Source organism: Oncorhynchus nerka, linkage group LG16 (assembly GCF_034236695.1).
Source record: "Oncorhynchus nerka isolate Pitt River linkage group LG16, Oner_Uvic_2.0, whole genome shotgun sequence".
Classification (NCBI taxonomy): Eukaryota; Metazoa; Chordata; class Actinopteri; order Salmoniformes; family Salmonidae; genus Oncorhynchus; species Oncorhynchus nerka.
The window spans coordinates 26703573-26728913 of NC_088411.1; the positions used below are offsets into that span (position 1 = coordinate 26703573).

Genomic DNA, 25341 nt, shown 5'->3' on the forward strand with positions numbered 1-25341 from the left:
AGTGAGAGGAGGGTGATGGGGTAGGGGAGGAATAGAGAAGAGATGTAAAGGGGTCAGGGGATAAAGGGACATTTCACCGCTGCTCCATTTCACTATATATGTCCATTAATGTGCTATTAACATATCATATGTGTCATAAACATTTTGAATTTCCTCACTACACACAAATACGAGCGTTTCTGCATCTCACCAGTAGAAACGGGCCAGCTACATTTCCGGGCTGTAAGCAAACCACAATATCCAGAATTCATATCGATTTCAGGACGTAGTACCACCCGTGGAGGTGTATCCAGTTGATGTGAGAAATATCAAAACATCTGTGTTTGTAGCCAGCACTTTCAGCCAGATGGTTTCGAAACGGAACTGAAGTCTCAACTAATGGGGTTGCCATGTCGACCGAATGTTGAAAAGTGATGCTATTCCATCGATTTTCCCCTTCGCTTCAAAGAGGAGGGCATCCGATCCGCCAACATCAGAGCAGCAGAAAAGAGGTCAAGCTGAGGTAATGTAGCTAACGATAACTAGCTAACTAGCTAGCATTGAACTGCATTTGTTTATCTAAACCAAACACTAGATGACTAGCTTTCATAATACGCTGGCTAGACATTCCAAAATATATCACTGTAGTTAGCCAGCTGCTATCTGGTGATGTGATTTGTAACTTTGCAAGTAAACGTTAGCTTCGTTAGTTTACGTTAGCTAACCATTAGTTAACTAACTAACTACCGCAGAGGCTAATGTGACTGTGTTCTATTTAGAGTCCCATCAACATATGCAGAGGCATCAACATCAAGCTCAGCACCCGGAACTAGTGTAAGTCACTTTCTAAAATCTACTAAATATTTCCATGACTCCATGATGTCGTCATAGTTGGTGCGTTTACAAGTACTGTAGGCTGCAACTTCTACTGTATGGTGTGAGTGACTGACTGGTGTCAGTTGGGAGTGGGTATTGTGTGTGAAGGCATGATCTATTGACATGAGGGATGTGGGTGGATGTAGTACCTTGTTTAAGTGTGTATTGGTAAATAAACTGGTAAAGAAAATGTTGGCTAATCACTGACTACTGTGTGTTCTACACACTAATCCTGCTGCGGATGACAGACCTTGACACCAGCTTTAGTAGTACAGAGCCTGTAGACCCATTGGAAGAAAGATTTTAGCCTTGAAATAGCTCAAACTCATCATGATCTGACTTTAAAACAAGCCAGGACAGCCAAAGGTATTTATGAAAGCAAAATCACCAATAGACTGAACTGTCTACAAGACAAGTGCTCTTAAAACGTTTCACACTCTTGCAGTCCGTTCTTTGGCATGGGGAGAGGGGCTGTTAGTATACTCTTCTAGCCTATTCACTCTATTGTTGGCAGTGCTTTTATACCCAATAGCACAACTGTTGGTGCTCATACACAACAATACACGACTAGACTGTCTACAAGTCAAGCCTCCCCCCCCCACACACACACACATATTTGCTAACAGCCTATTTCAATGCCCCATTATTGACTCTGAGTGTAACAAATGTTATTCTATGGTTACACATCCCCATGATCAGTCTTCATATATTTCCAGGAGACTTAAACAAATCTTCTGCAAGAGGTGGAATCAGTGGGTGGTGAAGAAAGTGTATGAGAGGCTAGTCCACCTGGCTGTGGAGTGCAGGAAGAACCAGATGGTTGTCTACAAGGAGCCAGAGTCACAGCCCCACAAACCCAACATCGCCACAGCGCAAAAGCCTGCAAAACCAGCTGCCATTACCCTACACAAGAAGAGGTTCACCAGCTGAAGAACATTCTAGAACCTGCCTGGAACATTCAACCAACACAACATCCATATTCAGTTAGACTGATGTTGTAGTATAATATAGAATGCCCAGTATGCGCACAACTGCATTGTGGTATAGATATTGCTACAGTAGCTGTTGTACAGTATGTATATAATGGTGTTTTATATATATTTTAAACTGTACTGACAAGTGACTAAATTATTCCAGCTGCATAAGAAACCAATAAAGAGTTGACTTCTGGAGCAGTTCATTCTAATATTCATGAAATGTATTTGGATCAACTAGCTTCAGTCTTACTGCTAAAACAAATTATGCAGGGAGTTGGTGTAGCATTTGAACTTACATTTGTTGGCAAGTTAACATGTTTCAATAAAACAGTAGATTAGTCTGTCAATGTAGCAAATACTGTAAGTAGACATGGCTTGTATTCAAGACAAAGTTTATTTGCTCAGGAGATCGAGGTGAGTTTACATAGCAGTATGCAGGAACAGTTATGGAAATGTATGACATATACAGTATAAGAAAAATATACCACTAACGCTTATAATATATACTACAGATCTACAAAGGGAATACATGCATATGGTGTGTTTGGGTGGTGCAGTGAGGTATTCGGAGTGACTTTGGTACAACGGGAGATTGTTGTCATGGGACCTTTCACATCTCTTCAGAGTCATCATCTTTGTATCCAAGCGGTATTGTCTTTGAGAGAAATAAGAAAATGCTATCACACATTCATGGGAAATCATTGTGCACTATCTATATTCATATTGTAGCAGCATGGTGTAGAATATGAGACATTCAAAAAAAGGTGTTAGCTAGCTAGCTACAACACACAGGTATAGTTACTCTAAGACTAACACGAGTCATAAAACCAATGTCATTCCTTTACCCTCCGCCATCATCAAAACATTTATCCAGTTTTGCTCCTAATGAGAGGAACTGAGGCTAGCTAGCTATAACATTAGATTACAATACATTTTAGGTATTGCAAATGCACAACTAGTTTGGCAAGCTTGCCTTGTAGTGGGACTAGCAAGCCGAAGCATGACCTGAAAAACATTGCCGCGTGTAAGAAGAGAGTTTATATTGCTAGCTAGCTACCGGCAGCAAAACAGCTTACTCGTTTGTCAATTGCCCTCATGAGTCCTGGTCTAGCGGGTCTAGGCTGCCACCGCTGCTATTTGGTCTTGCAATTATTTGTCTCACTGTCTCAACTCCTCTTCAGTGTATTCCAGCTCAAATAAATAGGCATCTATGTTCCTATGTAAAATAACATTAAAACATGTTTTTGTCATCCTGCCCTTCTTGAAAGGAGGAATCATCAGAAGCAACCACCGTACCTAATTATTTAGCAATCCCAGATAGACGGTAACATAGCTCCCATTTGGAAAAGCCTGCCTTTAAGGGTGGGAACAAGGAAGTAGGGCTCCCGTTAGGCTGTAATATTTACAAAGCCAGGGAAACGGAAAATTAGTCAACCTAAATATCCTGAAATGGCCTGGCAGATAGGCACATGGTTGAGACAAGTCCAATGGCTTTATTGAACAAGCACAACCATATCTACTCGCTGCTAGCTTGATTGTACAATCCGCGAAACCCAAAGACCACGATAATTGCTACAAAACATGACTCCATTCATTTTGAGATCAGACAGCAGGCTCAAACAACCAATGACATCATTGGTTGAACTCTCCCAGTGCGAAAATAGAAAATACAGCTAGAGTGCATAATTATGTCTGAAACACAGTCTTATCATTCATAATTATGTAGGGAGACTGGAAAAAACACCCCAAAGTGTTGAGCGGGGAAGTTTCCCTTTAAGTTCTTCATCTCTAGGCTAATAGAATTTGCTCCATATTTGACTTGAGAGGGCTGGGTTTATTACCTCATCTGTAAATGTGTGTCATATGGCATTAACAGAACGTATTCTCATATGATGTGCCCATATTCTACACCATGATCTTTTCACGGCAGAGTAAAACCATGTTGAAGTGCTCTTCCCGCCACATGGTGTGAGTAATGTGTTAGTTAGGCCTAGTTCTGCTGATGACTCAGTGTGTAAATCACTCAGTGTTTAGGCTAACCCACTAGCTTGGAACCACTGTGACACATTATCTCAGGCAGGAAGCTGAAATCATAACCTCTTTCTCCTGAATCATGCTCCAGCATTCCTCCCCCACAGTCCAAGGGCCCGTAGCGACAGGAAGTAGCACTCCATCCCACGCTGGGCCAATCAGAGCCTGACTGCTGAATGACCTGCACATCTAGCTCATCTTTAGGATAGATCTTGAATCATAAGGAAAGTCAGCGGTATGACTTATTAGGTGTATACTCAATCTGTCTCTCCAGGACACTGTTCTGATAAATCCTGATAACAACAACAGCTAGTCTATAGTCATAACTAATAATCTCCTAAATAGACACTGTAACAACCTCTAAGCAAAGATTTCAATTACCCAATTTAACCCTGTTTCTCTTTTAGAGTGACATTAAATAGTGGCCTTCTGAGTGGCGCAGGGGTCTAAGGGACTGCATCTCAATGCTTGAGGCGTCACTACAGACCCGGGTTCGATCCCAGGCTGTGTCACAGCCGGCCGTGACTAGGAGACCCATGAGGCGGCGCACAGTTGGCCCAGTGTCATCTGAGTTAGGGAAGGGTTTGGCCGGCCGAGATTCCCTTGTCCCATCTTGCTCCAAAGCCTCCTTGTGGCTGGCTTCCGGGTTAAGCAAGCAGTGCGGCTTGGCAGTGCTGTGTTTTGCATGGCTCTCGACCTTCGCCTCTCCGATTCCATACGGGAGTTGCAGCGATGGGACAAGAATGTAACTACCAATTGGGGTAAAAATAATAAAAGAGGGACTTAAAATAGAGAGCTTGTGAGGCGTCTGTTTATCAAACTAGGCTCTCTAATGTACTTGTCCTCTTGCTCAGTTGTGCACAGCATTGTACCAGATCTTCAGTTTCTTGGCAGTTTCTCACACAAAATAGCCTTAATTTCTCAGAATAAGAATAGACTGACGAATATCAGAAGAAATTTATTTGTTTCTGGCCATTTTGAGCCTGTAATCGAACTCACAAAGGCTGATGCTCCAGATACTCAATCAGTCAATCAATAAATCAATCAAATGTATTTATAAAGCCCTTCTTACATCAGCTGATGTCACAAAGTGCTGTACAGAAACCCAGCCTAAAACCCCAAACAGCAAGCAATGCAGGTGTAGAAACACGGTGGCTAGGAAAAACCAGAGAGGAACCAGGCTATAACAGGTGGCCAGCCCTCTTCTGGCTGTGCCGGGTGGAGATTATAACAGAACATGGCCAAGATGTTAAAATGTTCATAGATGACCAGCAGGGTCAAATAATAATAATCACAGTGGTTGTAGAGGGTGCAACAGGTCAGCACCTCAGGAGTAAATGTCAGTTGGCTTTTCATAGCCGATCTTTCAGAGTATCTCTACCACTCCTGCTGTCTCTAGAGAGTTGAAAACAGCAGGTCTGTCCGGTGAATTGGTCAGGGTTCCATAGCCGCAGGCAGAACAGTTGAAACTGGAGCAGCAGCACGACAAGGTGGACTGGGGACAGCAAGGAGTCATCAGGCCAGGTAGTCCTGAGGCATGGTCCTAGGGCTCAGGTCCTCCGAGGGAGAGAAAGAGAGAAAAAGCAGAGAGCAGTGAATTTACAATGCAAACCAAGTCCCAAAAGTTTTTCTCTCTTTACTCAATTAGTCTAAGGAAGGCCAGTTTTATTGCTTCTTTAATCAGAACAACAGTTTTCAGCTGTGCTAACATAATTGCAAAAGGGTTTCTGTACGCCTATGTAGATATTCCATATAAAATCAGCCGTTTCCAGCTACAATAGTCATTTACAACATTAACAATGTCTACACTGTATTTCTGATCAATTTGATGTCGTTTTAATGGACAGAAAATGTGCTTTTCTTTCAAAAACAAGGACATTTCTAAGTGAACCCAGACTTTTGAACAGTAGTGTATATTCAAAATATAAACACGCATACAAAAGTTGTCTTTCCTTTTATAATGTCACTTTGGCTGGTTCTTATGGGGGTAATGGAGAGACCTGCAAGAAAACCAGAAATGACATTTACTTATTATTTTTACTGTCCTGATCTAATACAACCCTGATCCAGCCATCACCCTTTTCCTTTACGTTTTTGATGATTTGTATCTGAGAATGAAAGGTGATATGATTGTATTCTGGGTTAAGTGTAGCCTGAAATGAAGTGTGCTGGGAACAGTTTCCCTAAATTCATGATGTATTTACCCGTGGGGGTTTTAAGCAATGAGAACTGGGCTGGCATGCCTGGCACTGGAGAGAGTCAGAGAGCACTGAATTTACAATGCAATCCATGTTCAAAAAGGTTTTCTCTCTTTTCTCTCCATACAGACATTTGTGAATGATGTTCGAATCCAAGAGCAGATGTATATCACTTTGAAGATCGATGACAAGTTAAGGTTTGGATATGATATCCTTTCAATCATTCCGTCATTACAACCTTAGTGACACAACAGTACTTCAATCCCTAAAAACATGTACCATCTGTTAATTTAATTGCTCTCGTCCCACTGATCATTTGTCAAGCTGTAGAGTTTTTAAGTGTCAAGCTGTCATTCACTCTATTGTGGTTTTGGCCTTGAATGACTGTTATGTTTGTATAATGAAGTGGCTGTAAGGATAGTTGCAAACAGTGATAGATACAAACAAGTGTCTTTCCTTAACCTGTCTCACATACCAACCTGTTCACGGTGGTGCGAGGCGAGATGACTGTCCCAGACGAGGCTCTGCAGGTAAGACACTTCCTGCCTTGCTGAACTCCAGACACAACACACAACACACATTACACAACACACACCACACAACCCTTTACATGTTGTGCGAGATGGCGTGTATGCAACCTTCACTAGACACAGACCTACATGTACAGTGCCCCCAGAAAGTATTCACACCCCTTTACTTTTTCCACATTGTTGTGTTAAAGCCTGAATTTAAAATTGATTAAATTGAGATTTTTTTTGTCACTGGCCTCCACACACTAAACCATAATGTAAAAGTAGAATTATGTTCTTTTTTTTGGACTAATTAATAAAAAATGTAAAGCTGAAATGTCTTGAGTCAATAAGTATTCAGCCCCTTTGTTATGGCAAGCCTAAATAAGTTTAGGACTAAACATGTGCTTAACAAGTCACATAATAAGTTGCATGGACTCACTCTGTGTGCAATAATAGTGTTTAACATGATTTCTGAATGACTACCTCATCTCTGTACCCCACACATACATACATACATACATCTGTAAGGTCCCTCAGTCGGGCAGTGAATTTCAAACACAGATTCAACCACAAAGTCCAGGGAGGTTTTCCAATGCCTCGCAAAGAAAGGCACCTATTGATAGATTGGTAGAAATAAAAAGCTGACATTGAATATCCCTTTGAGCATGGTGAAGTTGTTAATTACACTTTAGATGGTGTATCAATACACCCAGTCACTACAAAGATACAGGCGTCCTTTCTAACTCAGTTGCCGGAGAGGAAGGAAACCGCTCAGGGATTTCACGATAAGGCCAATGGTGACTTTAAAACAGTTACAGAGTTTAATGGCTGTGATAGGAGAAAACAGAGGATGAATCAACAACATTGTACTTACTCCACAATAAACGACAGAGTGAAAAGAAGGAAGCTTGTACAGAATAAAAATATTCCAAAACATGCATCCTGTTTGCAACAAGGCACTAAAGTAATACTGCTAAAAGCAATTAACTTTTTATCGTAAATACAAAGTGTTATGTTTGGGGCAAATCCAATACAACACATTACTGAGTACCACTCTCCATATTTTCAAGCATAGTGGTGGCTGCATCATGTTATAGGTATGCTTGTAATCGTTAAGGACTGGGGAGTTTTTCAGGATAAAAAATAAACAGAATGGAGCAAAGCACAAGCAAAATCCCGAAGGAAAACCTGGTTCAGTCTGCTTTCCACCAGACACTGGAAGATGAATTCACCTTTCAGCAGGACAATAACTTAAAACACAAGAGTTGCTTACCAAGAAGACTCAGAGTTACAGTTTTGACTTAAATCTGCTTGAAAATCTATGGAGAGACCTGAAAATGGTTGTCTAGCAATGATCAACTACCAATTTGACAGAGCTTGAAAAAAAATGTTCACGCCCTGACCTTAGAGAGCCTTTTTAATTATCTATTTGGTTAGATCAGGGTGTGACTTTGGTGGGCAAATCTATGTTTCTATTTCTTTGTTGGCCTAGTATGGTTCCCAATCAGAGGCAGCTGTTTATCGTTGTCTCTGATTGGGGATGACACTTAGGCAGCCCTTTTTCCCACCTTCAGTTGTGGGATCTTGTTTTTGTACAGTTACTGTGTAGCCTGCAGAACATTACGTTTGTTTATCTTCTTTTTTTTGGTGTTCATCAAAATAAAGAAAGATGTGCGCTTACCACGCTGCGCCTTGGTGTCATTCCAACAACGGACGTAACAATATGAAAAGAATAATGGGCAAATATTGTACAATCCAGGTGTGCTAAGCTCTTAGAGACTTACCCAGAAAGACTCACAGCTGTAATCGCTGCCAAATGTGATTCTAACATGTATTGACTCAGGGGGTTGAATACTTACAGTATCTAATCAAGATATATTAGTTGTTTATTTCTTTTACATATGTTAGAATTGTTCTTCCATTTTGAGTCATTTGTGTAGATCGTTGACAATTAAATACATTTTACTCCCACTTTGTAACACAACAAAATGTGGAAAAAGTGAAGGGGTATGAATACTTTCTGAAGGTACTGTGCACGATATCTATTTTGTTCTCAATATTGTGCTAAATATCCCATTTCTGCTAAATAGGAAAATAGCACCGGTTATATCATAGTATAAAAAAAGTGTTTGTACAGTCGTGGCCAAAAGTTTTGAGAATGACACAAATATACATTTTCACAAAGTTTGCTGCTTCAGTGTCTTTAGATATTTTTGTCAGATGTTACTATGGAATAGTGAAGTATAATTACAAGCATTTCATAAGTGTCAACGGCTTTTATTGACAATTACATGAAGTCCACCCGCCTCTTGAGGATTGACCACAAGTTCTCAATGGGATTAAGGTCTGGGGAGTTTCCTGGCCATGGACCCCTGAGCCACTTAGTTATCACTTTTGCCTTATGGCAAGGTGCTCCATCATGCTGGAAAAAGGCATTGTTCATCACCAAACTGTTCCTGGATGGTTGGGAGAAGTTGGTCTCGGAGGATGTGTTGGTACCATTCTTCGGCGCCGACAGAGATGGCCGCCTCGCTTCGCGTTCCTAGGAAACTATGCAGTTTTTTGTTTTTTTATGTGTTATTTCTTACATTGGTACCCCAGGTCATCTTAGGTTTCATTACATACAGTCGAGAAGAACTACTGAACATAAGAGCAGCGTCAACTCACCATCAGTACGACCAAGAATATGACTTTCGCGAAGCGGACCCTGTGTTCTGCCTTTCACCCAGGACAACGGAATGGATCCCAGCCGGCGACCCCAAAAAACGACTTCGAAAAAGGGGGAAAACGGCGGTCTTCTGGTCAGACTCCGGAGACGGGCACATCGTGCACCACTCCCTAGCATTCTCCTCGCCAATGTCCAGTCTCTTGACAACAAGGTTGATGAAATCCGAGCAAGGGTAGCATTCCAGAGGGACATCAGAGACTGTAACGTTCTTTGCTTCACGGAAACATGGCTCACTGGAGAGACGCTATCGGAGACGGTGCAGCCAGCTGGTTTCTCCACGCATCGCGCCGACAGAAACAAACATCTTTCTGGTAAGAAGAGGGGCGGGGGCGTATGCTTTATGGTTAACGTGATGTGGTGTGGCCAAAACAACATACAGGAACTCAAGTCCTTCTGTTCAACTGATTTAGAATTCCTCACAATCAAATGTAGACCGCATTATCTACCAAGGGAATTCTCTTCGATTATAATCACAGCCATATATATTCCCCCCCAAGCAGACACATCGATGGCTCTGAACAAACTTTATTTGACTCTTTGCAAACTGGAATCCATATATCCGGAGGCTGCATTCATTGTAGCTGGGGATTTTAACAAGGCTAATCTGAAAACAAGACTCCCTAAATTTTATCAGCATATCGATTGCGCAACCAGGGCGGGAAAAACCTTGGATCATTGCTATTCCAACTTCCGCGACGCATATAAGGCCCTGCCCCGCCCTCCTTTCGGAAAAGCTGACCACGACTCCATTTTGTTGATCCCTGCCTACAGACAGAAACTAAAACAAGAAGCTCCCGCGCTGAGGTCTGTTCAACGCTGGTCCGACCAATCTGATTCCACACTCCAAGACTGCTTCCATCACGTGGACTGGGATATGTTCCGTATTGCGTCAGACGACAACATTGACGAATACGCTGATTCGGTGTGCGAGTTCATTAGAACGTGCGTTGAAGATGTCGTTCCCATAGCAACGATTAAAACATTCCCAAACCAGAAACCGTGGATTGATGGCAGCATTCGCGTGAAACTGAAAGCGAACCACTGCTTTTAATCAGGGCAAGGTGACTGGAAACATGACCGAATACAAACAGTGTAACTATTCCCTCCGCAAGGCAATCAAACAAGCTAAGCTAGAGACAAAGTAGAATCTCAATTAAACGGCTCAGACACAAGAGGTATGTGGCAGGGTCTACAGTCAATCATGGATTACAAAAAGAGAACCAGCACCGTCACGGACCAGGATGTCTTGCTCCCAGGCAGACTAAATAACTTTTTTGCCCGCTTTGAGGACAATACAGTGCCACTGACACTGCCCGCAACTAAAACATGCGGACTCTCCTTCACTGCAGCCGACGTGAGGAAAACATTTAAACGTGTCAACCCTCGCAAGGCTGCAGGCCCAGACGGCATCCCCAGCCACGCCCTCAGAGCATGCGCAGACCAGCTGGCTGGTGTGTTTACGGACATATTCAATCAATCCCTATCCGAGTCTGTTGTTCCCACATGCTTCAAGAGGGCCACCATTGTTCCTGTTCCCAAGAAAGCTAAGGTAACTGAGCTAAACGACTACCGCCCCGTAGCACTCACTTCCGTCATCATGAAGTGCTTTGAGAGACTAGTCAAGGACCATATCACCTCCACCCTACCTGACACCCTAGACCCACTCCAATTTGCTTACCGCCCAAATAGGTCCACAGACGATGCAATCTCAACCACACTGCACACTGCCCTAACCCATCTGGACAAGAGGAATACAGCTCGGCATTCAACACCATAGTACCCTCCAAGCTCGTCATCAAGCTCGAGACCCTGGGTCTCGACCCCGCCCTGTGCAACTGGGTACTGGACTTCCTGACGGGCCGCCCCCAGGTGGTGAGGGTAGGCAACAACATCTCCACCCCACTGATCCTCAACACTGGGGCCCCACAAGGGTGCGTTCTGAGCCCTCTCCTGTACTCCCTGTTCACCCACGACTGCGTGGCCACGCACGCCTCCAACTCAATCATCAAGTTTGCGGACGACACAACAGTGGTAGGCTTGATTACCAACAACGACGAGACGGCCTACAGGGAGGAGGTGAGGGCCCTCGGAGTGTGGTGTCAGGAAAATAACCTCACACTCAACGTCAACAAAACTAAGGAGAGGATTGTGGACTTCAGGAAACAGCAGAGGGAACACCCCCCTATCCACATCGATGGAACAGTAGTGGAGAGGGTAGTAAGTTTTAAGTTCCACCGCCTGGTACGGCAACTGCTCCGCCCACAACCGTAAGGCTCTCCAGAGGGTAGTGAGGTCTGCACAACGCATCACCGGGGGCAAACTACCTGCCCTCCAGGACACCTACACCACCCGATGTCACAGGAAGGCCATAAAGATCATCAAGGACAGCAACCACCCGAGCCACCGCCTGTTCACCCCGCTATCATCCAGAAGGCGAGGTCAGTACAGGTGCATCAAAGCTGGGACCGAGAGACTGAAAAACAGCTTCTATCTCAAGGCCATCAGACTGTTAAACAGCCACCACTAACATTGAGTGGCTGCTGCCAACACACTGACTCAACTCCAGCCACTTTAATAATGGGAATTGATTGGAAATGATGTAAAATATATCACTAGCCACTTTAAACAATGCTACCTAATATAATGTTCCCTACATTATCCATCTCATATGTATACGTATATACTGTACTCTATATCATCTACTGCATCCTTATGTAATACATGTATCACTAGCCACTTTAACTATGCCACTTTGTTTACATACTCATCTCATATGTATATACTGCACTCAATACCATCTACTGTATCTTGCCTATGCCGCTCTGTACCATCACTCATTCATATATCTTTATGTACATATTCTTTATCCCCTTACACTTGTGTCTATAAGGTAGTAGTTTTGGAATTGTTAGCTAGATTACTTGTTGGTTATTACTGCATTGTCGGAACTAGAAGCACAAGCATTTCGCTACACTCGCACTAACATCTGCTAACCATGTGTATGTGACAAATACAATTTGATTTGATTTGATTATTAATGGCTGTGTTCTTAGGCAAAATTGTGAGTGAGCCCACTCCCTTGGCTGAGAAGCAACCCCACACATGAATGGTCTCAGGATGCTTTACTATTGGCATGACACAGGGCTGGTGGTAGCGCTCACCTTGTCTTCTCAGGACAAGCTTTTTTCCGGATGCCCCAAACAATCAGAAAGGGGATTCATCAGAGAAAATGACTTTACCCCAGTTCTCAGCAGTCCAATCCCTGTACCTTTTGCAGAATATCAGTCTGTCCCTGATGTTTTTCCTGGAGAGAAGTGGCTTCTTTGCTGCCCTTCTTGACACCAGGCCATCCTCCAAAAGTCTTCGCCTCACTGTGCGTGCAGATGCACTCACACCTGCCTGCTACCATTCCTGAGCAAGCTCTGTACTGGTGGTGCCCCGATCCCGCAGCTGAAGCAACTTTAGGAGACGGTCCTGGAGCTTGCTGGACTTTCTTGGGCGCCCTGAAGCCTTCTTCACAACAATTGAACTGCTCTCCTTGAAGTTCTTGATGATCCGATAAATGGTTGCAATATACTTGCCTGTGAAGCCCTTTTTGTGCAAAGCAATGATGACGGCACGTGTTTCCTTGCAGGTAACCATGGCTGACAGGGGAAGAACAATGATTCCAAGTACCACCCTCCTTTTGATGTTTCCAGTCTGTTTTTCGAACTCAATCAGCATGACAGAGTGATCTCCAGCCTTGTCTTCAACAACACCTGTGTTAACGAGAGAATCACTGACATGATGTCAGCTGGTCCTTTTGTGGCAGGGCTGAAATGCAGTGGAAATGTTTTTTGGGGATTCAGTTCATTTACATGGCAAAAAGAGACTTTGCAATTCATTGCATTTAATCTGATCACTCTTCATAACATTCTGGAGTATATGCAAATTGCCATCATACAAACTGAGGCAGCAGACTTTGTGAAAATTAATATTTGTGTCATTCCCAAAATGTTTGGCCACGACTGTAAGTAGACTCATGAGCTCATAGCTTGCCCCATGCAAATATAACTTTGGGCTGTGTGTGTGTGTGTGTGTGTGTGTGTGTGTGTGTGTGTGTGTGTGTGTGTGTGTGTGTGTGTGTGTGTGTGTGTGTGTGTGTCAGCATTAGATGAAAGATTATATTTTTGACCATTATACTCCGTCCCTCCCTCTTTTCCCCTCCATCAGCATGAGAAGTTCACCAGCCAGCTCCAGCTGAGTAAGAAGCCCTCCAACGGTGAGCCCACCAAGTCACCTGCCAAATCTCCTCCCAAGTCTCCTGCTAAGACCCCCAAGTCCTCCAGCTGCAGACCAGCCGAGAGCAAGGCAGCCGAGGGGACCATGGAGCCATCAGCCAAACCTGCCGAATCACACAAGGGTGATGACAAGATGGCAGGTGAGAGCAGGAAGCACATATAAGAGATGACATGTATGTTGTACATTACGGTATGATCCAGTCATTTCAGGGAATAACTTAATGGGATATTTCATTGTTGATCTTCAAGTGATTCAGTCATGACACAGTATTTGGAGATTTGGCCCTTTCTGCATCCAAGTTGTGACTAGATTCATAATTCCATTTTATACCGATAAGCATTTTAGAATCAGTATTCTAAATGAGTAAGCAACGATTGTCATGATCCCACCGTAGATGATACAGTATAGATAGACATGTCATCTGAAAAGACTAATAAACCTCTACTTTTCACTGCCTGTCTCTTCTGGAGCCTTTCCTTTTCATTTATTGCCTGTAATAAAAGAGTAAGGGCTTAGGGCGGATGTTTAAATAACACATTGTAAATCCAGCTGAATCTCATAAAGCAACCTTAAAAACAACACAATAATCTGAACAACTGTCCCTGTACCACTGGAGGGTCTTATCTGATTGGCCAGCCTAGCATGCTCCTGGGCCCACTATCAGTAGCTGAATGAGTATTATTCCAATCAAATAGCTATAATTATCTACAGGAGGCAGTAGAGTGTCTGCAGCTGCTCCCGCTCTCCTCTCTCTCTGTTTCTGTTTCTGTCATCTCTCCCCTGTGCTTTTGGCAGGAGGAATGTCCGCTACACTTGCATCGTTTACACGCTCAATAGTCAATTCACTCAGCTGGAGTGGGAGCTTATGCTGGTGTTGGTGTAGGTAACAGTGGATATTTTACTGATGTTAGTGTCTCTTACAGTAGTTGGTACAGATACTGGATACTCTGTGGGAGGCTGAGGGGATGTCTTGAGTTGAATAGCTGCTGTATTACAGATGGCACAGTATTTTTGTCTAGCTTTTAACAGGGGAACCATGGCTTTTGCATTGTGACAGTACATGGTTCATTGTCATTACATTAGGAATCTCAGAGGGAGTTTTTGCTATGCACTGGCCTTTTACAGTAGGTTACCTGGGGCGGCAGGTAGCCTAGGCTATCGAAAGGTCGCTGGTTCGAATCCCTGAGCCGACTAGGTGAAAAATCTGTCTACATAACCTTGAGCAAGGCACTTAACCCCAATTGCTCCTGTAAATTGCTCTGGATAAGTGTGTCTGCTGAATGACTTCAATGTTAAGCTGTTTGGTCCCTATGGATTGAGTAGTTAGTTCTGAAATATGAGAAGATGTCCTTAATGAATGGCTTTAGCCGTTGTCTATAGTCTCAGGATCAAAACAACAGATGTTCTAACACTGTCATATGGGGCATCAGGCTTAATCCATGAGTCGAGTGTACCAGCATTACATGCAACCCTGCTTGCCACCCACTATGTGTTTAATTACAACATCTGCAGTGGGGCCCTTCAGCAGAAGGCCTCCATTACCCGACGGCCCTTAAAAAATAGGAGGCAGGAAGCGTTTACATGTGTTTCTCCTTTGCTGCCACCTGGATATTTTAGCCTGTTAATTGTCAGTTTGATGCTAATGTGTTGGTTCCCCCTGACGACTCAGGGAATCACTGTATGTTCCCTTTCCTCTCTGCAACACACCACCATAGGTTCACTGGAGATATTATGCAAGCAGGCATAGCTCCTCACCAAGCTTGCAGCATTTATAGGCTCCTCACCAATCTTGCAGCAGTAATAGGCATTTATAGGCATTTTTAACACAAGCATCTGTAAGTATGTGCTGCAATTAATGCCTTCTCTGGGTTTTGTTCAACATATGTAGGATCTTCATTTGAGCTAGTTTGCCACAGCAGAAAAATGATCCTGCAGCAACAGGAAATTGGGGCGGCAGGGTAGCCTAGTGGTTAGAGCGTTGCACTAGTGACCGAAAGGTTGCAAGTTCATATCCCTGAGCTGACAAGGTACAAATTTGTCATTCTGCCCCTGAACAGGCAGTTAACCCAGGCCGTCATTGAAAATAAGAATCTGTTCATTAACTGACTTGCCTAGTTAAATAAATAGAAATGTGGATTGTAATTCATGGTTGTTTTTGTAGGGGTTGATCGGAAAAATCAAGTCTGAAATTTCGAAGTGGGATTTGCAAACTTCAGAAGCCTTTTAAACCTCAAATATACAACAAGTTTTAAATGTCTTGCATTTCAGAAAAGTTGCCCTGCAACAGAGTGATCAAATGAAGATCCTGCATCTGCATGCAAAGTCAGTGCTTACTTAAACTTGAAGTGATTATGTTCCATTTAGCTATTGTGACTTTATTTGTAGTAAATTAGCCTACACATGTCCCGACCTGGGTTCAACTAGCAACATACTATTGGGCTTGACTTGGACTGAAATAGATGCTGGTACTCATTTTGGGTGCCGGTACGGTTTATATTTAGGTGCTGGCACTCTACAATACTTTTGAGCTAATATTCTATAACAGGAACAGGAGCTCAAGCAGTAGAACATTTTAGGTGCCGGTACTCAGCTCTGGTGAACTCCTGCCCAAGTCAAGCACTGGTCATCTGTAACACAGAGAAATGTGTCCGTTGGTTCAAATGAGGATCAGACAAAGTCCAGGAAGAGATTCTCCTCTTAAACATTTCAACCGATAAACACAGCCAACCTCCAGCCAGTCTGTTTGAAGTCAGAATTGCCATATGTGTTGGTTGTGTGTTGACTTAAGCTCATTGGTGAGGGATCAGAGCATGGTGTTGATGGGCTTGTCCCTCTGTGTCCTGCTGACTGGGTTATGTAGGTCAGTGGAATGGCTAAAGCCAAATCAGTGCTCCATGACCCATCATCCTGCTTTAAGACAGAGGGATTCAAAGACACTAGTGCAGCTGTGCTCAGGAAGTATTGCATGACCATCACAGTAACTACTGGCCTGTTACTGTGTCCATTGATTTCATTCATATACATGCATGTTTCACAAGCACAATGGGTAGATTATTCAATCTAAATATAGTGAAACGTCTTGTGTTTGTGTTATAGGGGACATAGCAGCATTGCACCGGGGAACCCCTCTGTATGGACAGCCATCTTGGTGGGGGGATGGGGACGCAGACGATGAGAACTCCTTCAAGCAGGAGACCAAGACGTGTGGGAAGAAGCATGACAGCTCTGCAGCAGGTAAGAACCTCAAAAAATGACCTCATCATATCTCAAATAAAAACAAATGTGTACATGTCTAGATGTTCAGATACATGCATACTGTACAGTATACTCTAAGGCCTAAAGAACATGATCCAATGACATTCCTGATGGCTTGAGGTCAAATCAAGATAAACTGATCTGCTGTCTTTTTTTTACTTGTGTTCAGTTTTTATGAATTGGCAGGGAATTTGAGCTGGCAATTTTTTTGTAGACGTTCCTGGTTGATCATTGTACTCTATGCAATGTTTGTTCTGAAATATTCCTGTGGTTATAACAGAACTATAGCATGCCAACGTTGGAACATAAAGCACAGAATACTTTCTGTAAGTAGTGAAATGGTGGCTTTATGTTCATTCCCAGGCTTATCCTGTCTCTGTGTATTGAGGGTAATGGCCATCCGGACTCGCAGTACACAGTGTGTATATACACTGTGTGTGTGTCTGTGTTGGTCCGGAGGACTGGGATCCCATTAACTTGTGCTGGGCAGGAGTAACAGGATTAGAGATTAGACCAGGCTTGGACGCAGCAGGACACCCAATGGGTGCTGGGGTGGACTGGGGGAAGGCCGACCAGACCTCTTAGACTATTAGATCATAGAGCTGTCCTTACACTATCAACAGTCAGAGCTGGACAATAGCACCAGTGCAGTGCATGTCCTCGGCAGCTCTTAGGAAAGCCAACATTTTGGGATAAACTGAGGCTTGTGATCGGAAAGCCTGGAGGACTTTTATTTTAATTCAAGTATGGGAGAGGTTGCATCTATCATGGAACTCAGTAAGTTGAAGCAATTTAACAGATTCTTTGTGTGACCATTGACATGTGTAGAAAGTATAGTGTAGGCTACTTTTGAATTACAATTCTATTAAACAACAGTCGATTAATGTAAGGATATTTGTATTATGACCATGTTCATTTTGGGGGGAAAATGTACAGTTGAAGTCGGAAGTTTACATACACCTTAGCCAAATACATTAAAACTCCGTTTTTCACAATTCCTGACATAAAATCCTAGTGAAAATTTCAGAATAATAGTAGAGAGAGTGATTTATTTCAGCTTTTATTTCTTTCATCACATTCCCAGTGGATCAGAAGTTTACATACACTCAATTAGTATTTGGTAGCATTGCCTTTAAATTGTTTAACTTGGGTGAAATCTTTCGGGTAGCCTTCCACAAGCTTCCCACAATAAGCTGGGTGAATTTTGGCCCATTCCTCCTGACAGAGCTGGTGTAACTGAGTCAGGTTTGTAGGCCTCCTTGCTCGCACACACTCCTTGCTTGCACACACAAGTATTAAAACCATGGGACCATGACACAAAGCCCTGACCTCAATCCTATAGAATTGTGACCTCAATCCTATAGAAAATTTGTGGGCAGAACTGAAAACTTTTTTTTTCAGTTCTGCCCAGACATTTTCTATAGGATTGAGGTCAGGGCTTTGTGATGGCCACTCCAATACCTTGACTTTGTTGTCCTTAAGCCATTTTGCCACAACTTTGGAAGTATGCTTGGGGTCATTGTCCATTTGGAAGACCCATTAACAACCAAGCTTTAACTTCCTGACTGATGTCTTGAGATGTTGCTTCAATATATCCACATAATTTTCCCCCTCATGATGCCATCTATTTTGTGAAGTGCACCAGCCCCTCCTGCAGCAAAGCACCCCCACAACATGATGCTGCCACCCCTGTGCTTCATGGTTGGGATGGTGTTCTTCGGCTTGCAAGCCTCCCCTTTTTCCTCCAAACATAACGATGGTCATTATGGCCAAACAGTTCTATTTTTGTTTCATCAGACCAGAGGGCATTTCTGCAAAAAGTACGATCTTTGTCCCCATGTGCAGTTGCAAACCGTAGTCTGGATTTTTTATGGTGGTTTTGGAGCAGTGGCTTCTTCCTTGCTGAGCGGCATTTCAGGTTGTGTCGATATAGGACTCGTTTTACTGTGGATATAGATACTTTTGTCCTTGTTTCCTACAGCATCTTCACAAGGTCCTTTGCTATTTTTCTGGGATTGATTTTCTCTTTTTGCACCAAAGTACGTTCACCTCTAGGAGATAGAACTTGTCTCCTTCCTGAGCGGTATGATGGCTGCATGGTCCCATGGTTTTAATACTTGTGTACTATTGTTTGTACAGATGAATGTAGTACCTGAAGGTATACAGATGAATGTAGTACCTTCAGGCGTTTGGAAATTGCTCCCAAGGATTAACCAGACTTGTGGAGGTCTACAATTTTTGAAGGTATGCCTTGAACTACATCCACAGGTACACCTCCAATTGCCTCAAATGATGGAAATTAGCCTATGAGAAGCTTCTAAAGCCATGACATAATTTTGGGGAATTTTCCAAGCTGTTTAAAGGCATAGTCAACTTCGTGTATGTAAACTTCTGACCCACTGGAATTGTGATACAGTGAAATATAAGTGGAATAATCTGTCTGTAAACAATTGTTGGAAAAATGACTTGTGTCATGCACAAACGACATGCCAAAACTATAGTTTGTTAACAAGAAATTTGTGGAGTGGTTGATAAACGAGTTTTAATGACGCCAACCTAAGTGTATGTAAACGTCCAACTTCAACTGTAAAATCGCAATATTATTGTGAAAGCAGTGCTCTTATGTACAGTAGATGGTATGTAGTGACCACTGACCTGTCCTTATCTCTGTTATTGAGAGGCCCACAGTAGAGGGCAGTTGACTGGTCTGTCAGCCGTTGTTAATATGGACAGCATCCCCAAGGAAAGTGTCACAAACAGTGGGCCTTCCTGACCAGTCTTTAGTGACAGCCCCAAGCTTCAACAGAGTGCACTGGCGTGTTATGTATGTAATTGTAAGTCTCTCCGGCGGCATTAAAAACAGATCCGGGGTTATATTCATGGTCATTCAATGTAAGTGATACGTGTGCAGTATATACAGCTTGCAGTGAGTGTGGGTGGTAGGCTGGTAGTGGGTGCTGAAGTCTATAGGGTGTCCATATAATGTTATGGAGTTCTATGTGATTATGTAGAAACTGCTCCTTCTTCTCATTCAAACTGGCCTGAATCTGAAAGCACTCACACCCTCCGCTTCGAATGCCACTTAAGGGAAGTCACTGAGGACAACACTCTCTCTGTTCAAAACAAGACACCATATCCACCCTCCTCTCCTCAGCGTCCAGCTACACTCTCTCTCTCTCTTTCTCTTTCTCTCACAGGGGCATACATTGTGAGTTTATCTAGCCAAGGAGCCTTCAGCTTTGAATAGCATTATCTGCAGGCATTCTTTAGTCAACAAAGGGAACTTCGACTGGTGTGGAGGAGAGATAGAAAACCTTTTTAATGAATCAGCATTATTTTCCTGAAAGCCTAGAGTCTCTTGGGAGCCCAAAGAAGGCACATAATAAGGGTACGCCAATAAGGTGTACACACAATACAGTTCCCCACATCAAAGAGCCAATTTATAATCTAATCTCCTCCCATAGCTATTTCTGTAGTGTGGAGAGGGCATACTACCCCCACTTGCCCTAGTAGAGAGAGGCTAACTAACAACAGAAGGTAGCAGTGGAGGGGAAGTGAGATAGTTTAGAGGAACAGTCTCATGTACTATTGAATAGATTCTGTTGTAGCCGCCCCCAGCCCCCTTCCTTATGTATTGTCACTCAGGGCTATTGGGTTACGCCATTGCACCAGCTCTCACAGAGCGCTGAAACAAACCGCTTTCTCCAACACTGAAACTCTTATTCGCTATCTAGTCTATAGTAACTTGCTAAAGTAGTAACTTGCTAAAGTCCTTATATATATTGTTTTGCTAATTACTCAATTTAAGGACATAGTTTACTGGGAATCCGAACTGAGGCTTTCATTTTGAAGAGGGAACCACCTCTGCCTGAACTTGCACTTTCTTTGGCCACCTGTGTCTTTTCAGGAGGATATTCAGTCAGTCAGGCCGTTTCAGCTATGAGGTATGTGTTCTCACTTTTAAAGGCACTCTGGTCACTTCAGGGCGGTGGATTAATGAATATAAAACACCTAAAGTCCTGCCAGATTACTTAGATGTATTATATTGTTAAGTATACATTTGGTTCCTGTCATGAATATGTAATGACATGGGTGTTGTTAGTAATGCTTTGTATGTCTCATGGACTCTAATGTACAGTACACTGAGTGTCCATGTTAAATGAATGGCCACCATGACCCTCAGTGCTTTTGAGTTGAGTTTTCACATCAGTCACATGAGTCTTAATGTGATCATTAGAGGAAGGGTGGTAGTATTTATAAAAAAGGGAAGTTCTAGGCTTAAGTTTTGATTTTCTTGTTCGGGGAAGCAGTGGGTGTTATTGATGCTTGGATAGGATGAAACCACAGCCTTATTTACTGCCAGACTTGTTGGTGACTATAATCTAGGACCTGATGCAAGTGGTACCAGTTTGAATGTACAGTGCCTTCAGAAAGTATTCAGACCCCTTTAATTTAAAAACAATGTTGTTACCTTACAGCATTATTCTAAAATATATTAAATTGTTTGTTTTCCTCATCAATCTACACACAATAGCCCATAATGACAAAGCAAAAACAGGTTTTTAGAAGTGCTTGCTAACTTATAAAAAATTGGAGCAGGTTTTCATCAAGGGTCTCTCTGTACCTTGCTCTGTTCATCTTTGCCTCGATCCTGACTGGTCTCCCAGTTCCTGCCTCTGAAAATAATCCACACAGCATGATGCTGCCACCACTATACTTCACCGTAGGGATGGTGCCAGGCTTCCTCCAGACATGACGCTTGGCATTCAGGCCAAAGTGCTAAATCTTGGTTTCATCAGACCAGAGAATCTTGTTTCTCATAGTCCGAGAGACTTTAGGTGCCTTTTGGCAAACTCCAAGCGCGCTGTCATGTGCCTTTTACTGATGAGCCTTTTACTGATTTACTCCCCAGATTGCTCAGTTTGGCCGGGCACCCAGCTCTAGGAAGAGTCTTGATGGTTCTAAACTTCTTCCATTCAAGAATGATGGAGGCCACTGTGGTCTTGGTGTTTTGGTACCCTTCCCCAGATCTGTGCCTCCACACACAATTATGTCTCGGAGCTCTAAGAACAATTCCTTCAACCTCATGGCTTGGTTTTTGCTCTGACATGCACTGTCAACTGTGGGACCTTATATAGACAGGTGTCTGCCTTTCCAAATCATGTCCAATGAATTGAATTTACCACAGGTGGACTCCAATCAAGTTGTAGAAACATCTCAAGGATGATCAATGGAAACAGGATTCACCTGAGCTCAGTTTAGAGTCTGATAGCAAATGGTCTGAATACTTATGTAAATAAGGTATTTCATTAAAAAAAAAACATTAAAAAAAAAAAACATTTCCAAAAGTGTCTAGAAACTTGTTTTTGCTTTGTCGTTATGGGGTATTGTGTGTAGATTTTTTTATTTAATCAATTTTAGAGTAATGTAACAAAATGTGGAAAAAGTCAAGGGGTCTGAATACTTTCCAAAGGCACTGTAGTTCTCTATATGGACAACATTATGTCTCATTTCACTCAATGTTTTACTTTGTTGAAAGCCCCTGTTCGTTGCAGACATGGGGACTTTATCTGTTTTCAAAAAGAGACAAAAAGTACTTTTAAGTTGAAGTGAAATATATAACTTTCAAGAAAGATTTTGTAAATCCCTGTAAGTATTATATCTTCAATATTTGACTTTGATATAGTTCCTTTACTCTGTTAGGGAGGAAATGTGCAAAGTTAACTTTTTTGCATGTTACATGAACAACTAAGCTACTCACTTTGTCATACATATACACCAGATGGTCTCTCCACTGTCCAATCAGATCATCCATCATCTCCACATCCCATAATGCCTTGCCACTTAATGTAATCAAATTAAGTTACACAATCATTATTAAGTAATAGCCTAAAGGGGTTTTGATTGGCTTCCTCATCAGTTATTGTCAAAGTGGACACTACATGGCTTTGTGCCTGTCTGCCTGGGCCCCAGCTCAGCCTGACCTGTTTTGTTTAGAGGGCTGTGTTCTGCCAGGGCCTCAGACACTGATTCAGACTAATGGTGAGACTCAGACACAGCTGAACGGCCCATGTGGGGCCAATGACCTCTGACCTCTAGATACTGATCCCCAGTGTTCTCCTCTCTGTGAACCTACAGACGGCAGAGAGCCTAAGAGGAGTGAGAGGCCTAGGGAGGACGGCCTGGGCCCCGAGCCGAGCTACTTTGAGATACCCACCAAGGAGGCTCAGATGGCCGAGGACAGCATTCATGAGATCCCCACCAAAGACACTGAGGGGGCTGCTGCTACCGCCAGCGCTCAGGGCCACGCCTCACCTCATGCCTTCACAATCGAGTTTGACGACACCTCCCCTGGCAAGGTCACGATCAAGGACCACGTGTCCAAGCTGACTCCGGACCACCGGCCCCGGCCTAAGAAGGCCTCCCATTCAGGCAGCAAGGACCTCAGCACCCTACAGGCCGCCATGATGGTCTCTGAGAGCAAGGTGGCTGATTGGCTGGCCCAGAACGACCCCCCTACGGTACGCAGTGAGTCCACGGAGGACAGCAAAAGCATCAAGAGTGATGTACCTGTCCACTTCAAGAGGCTCAAAGGTGAGGGCCATAGCCTGCCTGCTCTCCTCCCTATATCCCTGCCTGTCTTTCTCTCTGTCCCCCATCTGTTGCCAGATCAGCGAATGCACTTATTCCTCCCTATAGCTACAGTACAGTATCTTCTACTAACTGCTCTACATCTGGCCTTGCTAACCTCACAGTTAATCTGATCAACATGTGTTTTACTGCTAAAAACCATGAGTGTTTGAGTGTTATTTTGGGAGGTTTTTGGGGAGATCCTGTAAAATGCATCCTCTTAACAAATCTCTTACTCTCTACTAACAGATCCTAAAATGTTGGTCAATCTGATCCTCTAAAATATGACTTGTGTTGGACCCAGAAACTCCTAGGGCGCTATTCAATCTGTATCGCTGAAGCGTTACAGATTGCCCGCTAGAAATTGAAAGGTAATTGACTATTGAGCCGACATATGCAGCGTTTACTGTGAATGCCATCTCCACTAACACGTGAACATTGCCTTTAAATTGCAATCACGCTGTAACGCCGAATTTCCGCAATACGGATTGACAACAATAACAATGATACAGTGGGGCAAAAAAGTATTTAGTCAGCCACCAATTGTGCAAGTTCTCCCACTTAAAAAGATGAGAGAGGCCTGTAATTTTCATCATAGGTACACTTCAACTATGAGAAATGAGAAAAAAAAATCCAGAAAATCACATGGTAGGATTTTTTATTAATTTATTTGCAAATTATGGTGGAAAATAAGTATTTGGTCAATAACAAAAGTTTATCTCAATACTTTGTTATATACCTTTTGTTGGCAATGACAGAGGTCAAACGTTTTCTGTAAGTCTTCACAAGGTTTTGACACACTGTTGCTGGTATTTTGGCCCATTCCTCTATGCAGATCTCCTCTAGAGCAGTGATGTTTTGGGGCTGTTGCAGGGCAACACGGACTTTCAACTCCCTCCAAAAATGTTGGCACCACATCGTTAGAGTGCCTACCTCATGTCCGTAGGCCGTCTCGTTGCCGTTGGTAATCAGGCCTACTACTGTCGTGTCGTCGGCGAGCATGATGATGAAGTTGTAACTGTGTGAGGCCATGTAGTCATGGGTATACAGGGAGTACAAGAGGGAACTGAAGTCGCACCCTTGTGGGGCCCCCATGTTGAGGATCAGTGTGGAGGAGGTAATGTTACCTTCCAGTAGAAGCATGTCTTCTACTTTGCTAATGCCGGTAGCAGCAGTCGTACTCTAAACTACAGTAGGCAGGCAGACAGGACAGAAGGCAAAGAAAGGCCATTGCGTGTTTACTCCCCCTGTAGCCTGATCTGACTTTCATCCTGGGAGAAGGCTTTCCTAGTGGTTTATCTAGCTGTATGATTATTCTCCTCCAGGAAACTCTGCTCAGACAAAATTCCCTATGAAGTCACACCATCTCCATGAAATGATAGGTGGCCGTCTGCACTCTTTAAAGGTCCTTTATCTCAAATAGTGTCTGATTATGTAATTCTATGAAGGTCATTTATCTCAAATAGTGTCTGTTTATGTAATTCTATAAAGGTCCTTTATCTCAAATAGTGTCTGATTATGTAATTCTATGAAGGTCATTTATCTCAAATAGTGTCTGTTTATGTAATTCTATAAAGGTCCTTTATCTCAAATAGTGTCTGATTATGTAATTATATAAAGGTCCTTTATCTCAAATAGTGTCTGATTATGTAATTCTGTAAAGGTCCCCACCCTCAAGCAAATAGATGTTGAAGTCCTTTTGTGTACTTCATATCACTGACAGAGACACCCACTTATCAAATCAAATCAAATGGCTCTCAGACCCTGGCCATGACCCCACTCTCCGAGGGTGTCTCAGGGAGAGTTGGGATATGCAAAAAACACATTTCCAATTCACACATGCAAATAATACACACTTGTACAAATATACAGTA

General features: G+C 43.0%; 1 protein-coding gene and 1 long non-coding RNA gene across 2 annotated transcripts in view; both read left to right on the plus strand.

Annotated features, from left to right (window-relative positions):
• The window catches only part of cep170aa (centrosomal protein 170Aa), a 73319-nt gene that overhangs the window by 22854 nt on the left and 25124 nt on the right, over positions 1-25341 (plus strand). The window contains 5 exon segments of the mRNA XM_029685296.2: positions 6191-6269; positions 6533-6591; positions 13514-13721; positions 16679-16816; positions 22976-23431. Coding sequence (XP_029541156.2) covers positions 6191-6269; positions 6533-6591; positions 13514-13721; positions 16679-16816; positions 22976-23431 — 940 coding nt within the window.
• LOC115144349 (uncharacterized) lies at positions 36-2030 on the plus strand. Its single transcript, XR_003865805.1, has 3 exons — positions 36-502; positions 759-813; positions 1572-2030. It is a non-coding gene; the product is annotated as an uncharacterized LOC115144349 (long non-coding RNA).